Source organism: Myotis myotis, unplaced genomic scaffold (genome assembly GCF_014108235.1).
Source record: "Myotis myotis isolate mMyoMyo1 unplaced genomic scaffold, mMyoMyo1.p scaffold_m19_p_2, whole genome shotgun sequence".
NCBI classification, from domain to species: Eukaryota; Metazoa; Chordata; class Mammalia; order Chiroptera; family Vespertilionidae; genus Myotis; species Myotis myotis.
Genome location: NW_023416324.1, coordinates 16,684,326 through 16,694,688, shown reverse-complemented (window position 1 = coordinate 16,694,688; position 10,363 = coordinate 16,684,326). Strand labels below are relative to the sequence as shown.

Below are 10,363 nucleotides of genomic sequence, written 5' to 3'. Positions count from 1 at the left end.
TGTAAGGAGCCTCTGGGACTGCTTCAAGCGTACCAACATCAGAATTATAGGGGTGCCAGAAGATGAGAGAGAGCAAGATATTGGAAACCTATTTGAAGAAATAATGACAGAAAACTTCCCCCACCTGGTGAAAGAAATGGACTTACAGGTCCAAGAAGCGCGGAGAACCCCAAACAAAAGGAATCCAAAGAGGACCACACCAAGACACATCATAATTAAAATGCCAAGAGCAAAAGATAAAGAGAGACTCTTAAAAACAGCAAGAGAAAGAAACTCAGTTACCTACAAGGGAATACCCATACGACTGTCAGCTGATTTCTCAACAGAAACTTTGCAGGCCAGAAGGGAGTGGCAAGAAATATTCAAGGTGATGAATACCAAGAACCTACAACCAAGATTACTTTATCCAGCAAAGCTATCATTCAGAACTGAAGGTCAGATAAAGAGCTTCACAGATAAGGAAAAGCTAAAGGAGTTCATCACCACCAAACCAGGATTATATGAAATGCTGAAAGGTATCCTTTAAGAAGAGGAAGAGGAAGAAAAAGGTAAAGATACAAATTATGAACAACAAATATGCATCTATCAACAAGTGAATCTAAGAATCAAGTGAATAAATAATCTGATGAACAGAATGAACTGGTGATTATAATAGAATCAGGGACATAGAAAGGGAATGGACTGACTATTCTTGGGGGGGGAAGGGGTGTGGGAGATGCGGGAAGAGACTGGACAAAAATCGTGCACCTATGGATGAGGACAGTGGGTGGGGAGTGAGGGCGGAGGGTGGGGCGGGAACCGGGAGGAGGGGAGTTATGGGGGGGAAAAAGAGGAACAAATGTAATAATCTGAACAATAAAGATTTAATTAAAATTAAAAAAAAAAAAAAAGGTGAGAGAGATATGTACTCTTCCTGCTTGCCACTCTTGCCAGTGATATGATAGTCCATATGGAAAACATCAGCAGCAGGCAAACTACCAGAACTATGGGAGAGTTATTAATCTCGTTTTTAAGAATAGAAATCATCTTACAAAAATTAACAGTGTTCTTTTAAGCCAGAAATAACTACCTTAAGTGAAAGAAAACTATAACAGAATCAGTAATAGCAACTAAATGATAGTTTATAAAGATCAGCAAACTTTTTCTCTAAAGGGCCGGACAGTAGTTTCCACATGGTCTTTGTTGCAGTCATTGTAGTACAAGAGAAGCCATACACAGCCTGACCTGCGTGACTCAGTGGTTGAGCGTTAATCTATGAACTAGGAGGTCACAGTTTGATTCCCGGTCAGGGCATATGCCCAGGTTGCAGGATCCCCAGTGGGAGGCATGCAGGAAGCAGCCGATCAATGATTCTCTCTCATCATTGATATTTCTATCTCTTCTTCTCTGAAATCAATAAAAATATATATATTTTAAAAGGCATACACAATAAATGAATGCATGTGGATGTTCCAATAAATCGTTTTTAAAAATATATTTTATTTATTTTTTACAGAGAGGAAGGGAGAGGAATAGAGAGTTAGAAACATCGATGACAGAGAAACATTGATCAGCTGCCTATTGCACACCCCCTACTGGAGATTGAGCCCGCAACCAAGGTATATGCCCTTGACCGGAATCGAACCTGGGACCCTTCAGTCCACAGGCTGACACTCTTTCCACTGAGCCAAACTGGTTAGGGCCCAATAAATCTTTACTTACAAAAAACAGCAGGCTCACAGGTATAATTTGCCAACTCCTGATCTATAGTAATTGGCCCAAAAGCAGTGCCCAAGAAGTTTATCAAGAAAAAATTTAAACTCCATTAAGGGACATAAGAAGACCAGAATAAATGTCACAATTAGGATAACCTCAGTAGTGTAAAGAATTTATTCATTTGTTTAACAAATATTCAGAGTGACTACCATAGGCCAGGCATTGCTTTGGGTGCTAGGGATACAGCAGAGAACAAAGTGCCTATCATCATGAATCTTACATTCTGGTAGAAAAGCAGTGAGTAAATAATCTAAAGTCGTTTAGTAGCAAAAGCTATGAAAAAGATTAAATAAGATAAAGAGAGAGTGATGTGGAGTGAGTGTGCTACTTAATTTAAGATGATCAGGGAAGGCTTCTCTGACATGTTAGCAGAGACCTGAAAAAGATGAAACAAGCCTACCACTGAATTCTGGGGAGGCAGTGTTCCAGTCAAAGAGGTCAGTTCCCCCCCCCCCCCCCAAGTTAATCTATACCTTTATAATAAAATTCCAATAGTAATGTTGAGAAACTAAAACTTACTCTAAAATGAATGTGAAAGAATAAAAGGTCTATGAAAGCCAAGTCTATTTTGACAGGAAAATAAAAGTAGGGATACCTGTCCTACTGGTAGAACTGGCTCTACCACAAAGCCACAGTAATAAAAAACATTTATGTTGCTGGCACTGGCACAAAGAAAAAGACCAGTGGAAGAGATTGGAGAGCTTAGAACTTAAGTACATACATGGGAACTTAATATGTGATAAAGGTGGCATCACAAAGCACTGAAAGATTGTTTTTCAGATGGTGACAGAAAAGGGAATTCACCATATGGAGAAAATAGCTGAATTTTTACTTGAAACCATGTTACAGGTGGACTCCAGATGGATTAAATACCAAAATGTGAAAGTTAAATAAAGCTAATATAGGAACATACGTATATATTACCTAGGAGTAAATACAGACTTCCTAAACAAGACTCTAAACTACAAGGCCAAAATTTAGGACATCTGTTTAATTAATGACATCACAAAGTTAACATTAAGGAAGGTGACAAAATGGGAGACAGTATCCGCGATGTTTAATACAAACACAGAATAATGTGTAGAAAACACACAATTCCTGCAAACCAACAAGACAGGCAATCAAACAGAAAAAAATAGGCAAGGACATAAATAGATACTGGGAGGAAGTATTTGCAGTGTTTAAAATTAACAAAGGATTAATGTCTAGAATATACCAAGGATTACTACAAATCAAAACAGGAAAGCAAACAGAAAAATAGGCAAAGGTTATAGATATCTTAGTTTCACATAGTAAGTAGTCTATACAATTTCATATATAAAAAAAGTACAGAAAAAAGGCTCTAATTTCATTGTAATCAGAAAAATGCAAATCAAACAACCAAGAGCTTTAGGGTGGTTGAAATGGATGAAGGGGATCAGAGGTACAAACTTCTAGTTTAAAAAAATTAACTGCCAACCGAATGGCGGAATGACCAGTCACTATGATGCACACTGACCACCAGGGGGCAGACACTCAATGCAGGAGCTGCGGGCCTCTCCCCCCAGTGCATGAATGTTGTAAACTGGGCTTCCAGTACTTTAATAAAAAACAAACAAATAGCTGAAACCGGTTTGGCTCTGTGGATAGAGCGTAGGCCTGCGGACTGAAAGGTCCCAGGTTCGATTCCGGTCAAGGGCATGTACCTTGGTTGTGGGCATATCCCCAGTAGGAGATGTGCAGGAGGCAGCTGATCGATGTTTCTCTCTCATCGATGTTTCTAACTCTCTATCTCTCTCCCTTCCTCTCTGTAAAAAAAAATCAATAAAATATATTTTAAAAAAATAAAAATAAAAAAATAAAAACAATAAAAGCAAAAAATAAGATATACCACTTTTCATTCATCAAACTGGCAAAAATGAGGAAGATGGATAACACCAAAGATTGGTGAGATATTGATATGAGTTCTTGTGCACTGGCAATAATAGTACAACTATTCTTAAAAGTAATCTGGCAATATTTGGCAAAAATTGAACATGCCTATAGATATATGGCTCAGAGGAATATTCACACAATTATAAACTTCTTATTTTAGCATTTTTTATGGTAATAGAGGTGAAGACAATCTAGGTTTCTATCTTTAAGTGACTGAATGAATAAAACATGCTGAACCCACAGTAGTTATGTTCCTGGATTCTGGAGCTAGGCTGCCTGAGTTGAAATTCAGGCTCCACCATTTATTAGTTCTGACTCTGAATAATGGAAGCAGATCATTTTTTTTTTTAAATATATTTTATTGATTTTTTACAGAGAGGAAGGGAGAGAGATAGAGAGTTAGAAACATCGATGAGAGAGAATCATCGATCAGCTGCCTCCCGCACATCTCCTACTGGGGATGTGCCCGCAACCCAGGTACATGCCCTTGACCGGAATCGAACCTGGGACCTCCCAGTCCGCAGGCCGACGCTCTATCCACTGAGCCAAACCGGTTTCGGCGGAAGCAGATAATTTTATTAACCAATGTCACCCCAATACATTAAAAAAAAAAGAATGGAAGTGGAAAATTTAAGTAACCTCTGTGTGTCTCACTCTCATCTATAAAATGAGAGTAATAATATTATCTACCTCATATGGTGGTTGTGGGAAATATAAGTTAAAACATTTAAAGCACCTACCACAGAGTTAAGATTATTTAAATGTTAATATTACTGTTAATATGAAAGTATATGCAAGGTGGAAGTTAGTATATCACAAAAGGAATGTTAATTTTAAAAAGTAAGAAAAAGAGCATTTATAGCACAATATCACTTACGTGAATTGAACATATTCTCATAACTCTACACATTTTACAAGATGGGTAGCACAGATATACATCGAACATATCAAAATGGGTGCCTATAGGATACAAGGGATGAGAATAGAGCTTAAGAATGAAAGGAAAGACTACAAAACAAGAAAGGGGCTTTTCCTGAATCATTATGTTAATACTAGAGGCCCGGTCCATGGATTCGTGCACTGGTAGGGTCCCTCGGCCTGGCCTGTGCCCTCTTGCAATCCAGGACCCCTTGAGGGATGTCGGATAGCCGGTTTCAGCCCAATCCCCACAGGCCTGATCCAGACAGGAGGGAGCCCAATCCTGTGCATTGAGAGTCTGCCCCCTGGTGGTCAGTGCACATCATAAGGACCAGTCGACTGGTTGTTCAGTCACTTGGGCTTTTATATATATAGATACTGTGAAAGGAGGAACAAGATTTATCCACTTACACAATCTATAACTGAGGGGGGGAAATCAACTATCTTTAAAACATTTACAGAAAGCCAAGAAAAGGACCCCAAAGCCAGAGAAATGACCAACCAACCAACTTGGCAGTCACCCCATCTTAGAACTTATCATTAGGTGAGATATCACTACTCCTACTGTATAAGGCAGAAATAGGTTTACTGTTACTTGTAGCCCAAAGCATCTCAACAGAGTATTCATGTAATCTTTTGAGTGGCAAACTGAGGTATAAACAGAATTATGATTTATCCATATGTAGCTCAGCTGGGGTGTTGTCTAAATGGAGATCCCAAAAGAAAATGAAAATGTTGAGTAACCTACTGTTTTTAGCAAGCCAAACTCTCTCCAGTGTATTAAAAACTCTGTAAGACCTGGCCAGTGTGGCTCAGTTGATTGAGAATTTTCCTGTTTACCGGTTCAATACCTGATCAGGGCACATACCCAGATTTCAAGTTTGTGTACAGGAGGCAACTGATCAAGGTCTCTCTCACACCAAGGCAACCAATAGTTTCTCACATCAATATTTTTTCTCTCTCTCAAGTCAATAAAAACATAATTTTACGAAAACAACTCTGTAGATATTAAAATGATCAACATTTATCCCACTAAGACGTTACTCTAAAAGAACCCATTAAAAGTCAAATAAGTGGGAAAAACTACATAAAATCTTCTTTTTAATATATCTTATTGATTTTTTACAGAGAGGAAGGGAGAGGAATTGAGGGTTAGAAACATCAACCAGCTGTTTCCTGCACACCTCCCACTATGGATGTGCCCGCAACCAAGGTATATGCCCTTGACCAGAATCGAACCCAGGACCCTTCAGTCCGCAGGCCAACGCTCTATCCACTGAGCCAAACTGGTTAGGGCACATAAAATCTTCTTACAAATTAATAAAGATGAGCAATCAAGAAAAGGGAATTTACATAAGAAAAAAATGCCCAGTAAAGATAAAAATTTAAAGCTCACTGATGAATACTTTGAAAATTAAGATTTCATAGCCACACCCACTTTTGCCAGCAATGTGGGAAACCTCATTTACAGCTGGTAGGAGTGGAAACTGGGACATTTCTGGAAGGCATTTGGCAATGCATGGCAGAAGTCTTAAAACAGTGCATGTAGCCCAGCCGGCGTGGCTCAGTGGTGGAGCATCAACTTATGAACCAGGAGGTCACAGTTCGATTCCCGGTCAGGGCACATGCCGGGTTGCAGGCTGTCCCCGGTGTGGAGCATGCAGGAGGCAGCTGATCGATGATTCTCTCTCATCACTGATGTTTCTATCTCTCTTCCTATCTGTAATCAATAAAAATATATTTTAAAAAAATAGTGCATGTAGTGCATATCCTTTGACTCAGCAGTTCCCTAGAATTTAAAGAATAATCGTAGATGTCAACAAAGATTTAATTAAAAGCACTAGCATTGCAGGACTGTTTACAAAAGCAAAGCATTGGGATCAAAGTAAAAATCCCAAAGTAGGGGAATCAATGTAGTTATAGAAAATCCATGTGATGGGATGTAATTAGCAATTAGAATTCTCAGTATTTAAATATCCGCTCTGCTGACTAGTATCTGTATAGCTCAGGGAAAGCTAGTTAATCTCTCTGCATTTCAGTTTCCCTGTTTATAAAACAGGTCTAATGTGAAGATTAATTAACATACATAAAGCACTTAGGATAGTGCGGACATATGTAAGAACTCAATAAATGAGTTTTGTGTTTGTTTTTATAGAAGGACACCATAGCCTAATATCCTAGAAAGATGTTAATAATAAACAAAAAAGGTTATAAACCAGTATGCACAGAGTATTTTTACAAAATAAGTGTATCTCATATACATAGATTTACAAAAATAAACACTAGGAAGATATAGTATACAGAAATAGAAATAGTACATCTCTTTCAATAATAAAATTACAGGTTATTTTTCTTATTTTTGTATTTAAAAATTTTTCAACAACAAACACATGCTTTTATGAGAGGTAAAAACAATCATCTGTACCAAAATTAAAACTGTTAGTTTTTTACTCCAAATAATAATGAATCCGTCCCAAACTAGCAGAGTAATTGGGTAGAGTCAGAAATGCAGACATTTCCCTTCATAGCCTTTATTATCACATAATCTGAGCTCAGTCTTATTTTACAAACCTTATACACAAATGGCAAAAACAATTAAGAGATCTTTCTTTCTAGAAGTTAATTTATTCTCATTTCCTTTCTTTATGCATGTGATTCTCTTTATGCAATAGATTCTCCATGTTTTCCTGAGCCTTTAATTTAGAAAAGCTGTCACAAAAGTGAACTTGCCACATGAGGAAAACAGAAAAGAACCAATTAAGTTTTTACTGTCTTCTTTCCTGAGGGAAGAATGCCTGGCTGGCAGTAGTGAAATGGGACAATTATAGTGTCTTTTTTGTAACAGGGGAAGATAAGCCCCAATGGTGGACAGATGTCTTAGTCACATGAGCCGTTTGGGGTCTATTTTCTCTAGGTGAACTAGGGGTTTTAGCTGCTCTGCAAAGTTCCTCATGTCATCAGAGACCATGTCCTGCCCAGCTGGTGCAACAACACTTAGTTCCACAAGATAGGAGAGTGACAAGGCCTCAGTGCTCTCTGTGCTTCCAGGCACCAGGATACGGAAGATCTTGTACACCATAATCTTCATGATCCCCTTACGGAACAAGTGTCCCTTGGCTACAAACTCATGGTCCATGCGGAAGCCCATTTCCATCAGGAAGTCAGTGAGGTTCTCAGATGTTGCAATGTCCACGCAGTTCCTCACCAGGGCGTGGCGGTTCTTGTCTCCCACTTCAGGCTGTCCTAGGTAGCGTAGATGCCAGGGTGCGCCTGCCCTATCCATAGAGCGCCGGGCCCTCAGAACAAATGGACTGGCCTGCTGGCCTTTAAGGAGGAATACCATCTCATGGTCCAGGAAAGTCTCAGGTTCCATGTTGTCACACAAACCACGAAGGCGATGGATAAGGCTTTCCAAGCTGTGATCTAAAACGCTTCCTTAGGAAGGAAAAAGCACAATTGAGTCCCATCTTTCAGAAAAAGCACAATTGAGTCCCATCTTTCATTTTGGGGAATGGAATTAGTAAAAGATTAAAAAAACGTAAATGAAAAAAAAATGTAAATGAAACAAACAGTTTAGTGCAGTGTTTTGTAAAGCATAGGCCTAATATATGAGATTTTATAGGGATTATGCTGCCAAGGTATTGCATAACATGAAAAGTTAATCCTTTGTCAATGTTTTGACTTGTCTTGTTTGGTACTAGAAAGTCTTTAGGCCTTCTCTAACGATGCTAATCTCCAGCAGGCTTGGGGCACAAAATCTCTGTCTCTTGTTCTAGAAGACGGAGCTGATAACAGTATCATAGAATTACCATATAATCTAGTAAGCTCACTTCTAGGTATATATCCAAAAGAATTCATAGCAGGATCTTGACGAAGTATTTGCATGCCCATGTTGACTACAGCATTATTCACAATAACCAAGAAGTGGAAACATCCCAAATGTACATCAACAGATGAATGGATAAAAAAACGTGGTATGTACATAAAATTATTCAGCCTTAAGTAAGGACATCTTGTCATCTAGTACATTATATTAAGTGAAATAAGCCAGTTGTAAAAAGACAAAACACTGTATGATTCCACTCATATAAGGTATCTATCTAAAGTGTCAAAATCAGAAACAGAAAGTAGAAAGGTTGCCAAGGGCTGGGGTAAGGAGGAAGGGAAATTAAGTGTTTAATGGGTATAGCGTTTCAGTTCTGCAAGATGAAAAAGTTCTAGAGATCAGCTGTACAACAATGTGAATATACTTAACACTACTTAAACATGTTTATGATGGGAAATTTAATTTTATGTATTTGTGACCATAAAAAATTTTTTTAAGTCTATTGGCATGCAGAAACTATGCAGGCTGCCTTTGTAAAACAGCGTGTCGTCTCCACAGAAGCTGAATAGAAGAGGGGAAACTGGTCATCCAAGCTCCCTGTTCACTCACCCTGCAGCAGGTACTCCATCATGTTAATGGTGCCCCCGGTAACAGGCATCATCGTGACGGGGGGTGCCTCCATGGTGTCTGGTTAAGTTGAAGAACTCAGGCTGGATTCGGTGTCCCCAATCAAGTAAAGCACAGGATAGACCTGCAGAAGAGTTACACTTGTTAATACATCAGAGATGTGGAGACGCCAGATGTGCTTATGTCATTGACCTTGACATAAAAAAAAAAGATTCATCATCCATTCAGAGCTTTCTGAGTAGCCGCCATAGGCCAGTTGCAGGAACTGATGATACAGAAATACACAAAGGAGACCTGTTCCTGGAGTCACAGCATCATCTTCTAGTCTCAAGGTCTGAGACCTCTAAGTTTTCCGTGTGATCTTGAGGAAGTCATCAAACCTCCCCCTCAGCGTCTTCCTTATGAAAGGGGGCCAACGCCATTTAAGACCCCCAAAGCGCTGTTGCTCAGGCAGCACAATGAACATGCAGTAACACTCAGAAGAACTCAGTGGTGGCGGAAGGGACTTGTTCAACTCACCGGTGAGGATACTGAGATCCAGAGAGGGAACAAGGGCACGAGCAAGTCGCGGCAGAGGCCGGACCAGAGGACGACCCCGGCCTCCAGCCACTGAAAACCCTTTAGAGCGGCCGGCGGAAGCGCGTAGTGCTCCTCCGCCGGCACCGGAACCCGCGTCCACGCACACCTCCGCGTGCGCTGCAGCCCCTCTCCCACGCGAGGAGCTACGTCCACCCAAGCATCGCGGAGCTTCTGAGATACATTTGGCCCCCAGCCCTAAAGTGAAAGCGCCCTGTACAGGGCAACACTTCCTCCTCCTTTCCCCGCTCCCGCCACACAGCCGCCCGCGCCGTACGGGTACCGAGAGGGCTTAAAAGTCGCTCCTCCGCCCGGCGAGCAGAAGCGCATGCGCGGGGTGCGCTGCCGGCGGAAAGATGGCGGCCGCCTCTGGAGCGTGACGGCGGTGAGGCGGGAGGGGGCGGGCTGACGTCATAGGCGCGCCTCCCGGAAAATATTTGTTTTTTCCCCCCCCGAGTTCCTCGACACGGGGATGTTTTTGTCTAGAAAATCTCTTGGAGCTGACGGAGGAAAGAGAGCCTGGGGCAGGGCGCTGCAGACAAAGGAGAGACGTAAAACACTTCTTGTTGGGGACCTGCAGGTGAAAATTAAAAGACCCCTTTACCGCTTAGCATCATGTTACGAACAATTAGGGAGCTCGGCAATATACGTAATATTTGTTTGCTGGGTATACTTTACTTCAATTTAAAGATGCAGGGAGGTAAGTAAATTCAAGGAATATTTATTGAATGAAGTTTATCTGTAAAG

At 40.5% G+C, this 10,363-nt stretch overlaps 1 protein-coding gene across 1 annotated transcript; it reads right to left on the bottom strand.

The window, feature by feature from the left end:
* Positions 1–6,720: 6,720 nt before the first annotated feature.
* On the bottom strand, positions 6,721–9,914 carry MED18 (mediator complex subunit 18). The gene is made up of 3 exons (XM_036351668.1): positions 9,560–9,914; positions 9,023–9,164; positions 6,721–8,022 (listed from the first exon to the last, which is right to left on the bottom strand). Exons 2-3 carry the CDS (start codon positions 9,093–9,095, stop codon positions 7,469–7,471), a joined length of 627 nt encoding a protein of 208 aa, XP_036207561.1. The 5' UTR covers positions 9,096–9,164; positions 9,560–9,914; the 3' UTR covers positions 6,721–7,468.
* Positions 9,915–10,363: the final 449 nt, after the last annotated feature.

Excerpts from the sequence above, each read along its gene's own strand:
- MED18 (XM_036351668.1), bottom strand. The coding sequence starts at position 9,095 with ATGGAGGCACCCCCCGTCACGATGATGCCTGTTACCGGGGGCACCATT. Across the intron at positions 8,023-9,022 it reads GATGGAGTACCTGCTGCAGG|GAAGCGTTTTAGATCACAGC; the intron begins GTGAGTGAACAG and ends TTCCTTCCTAAG.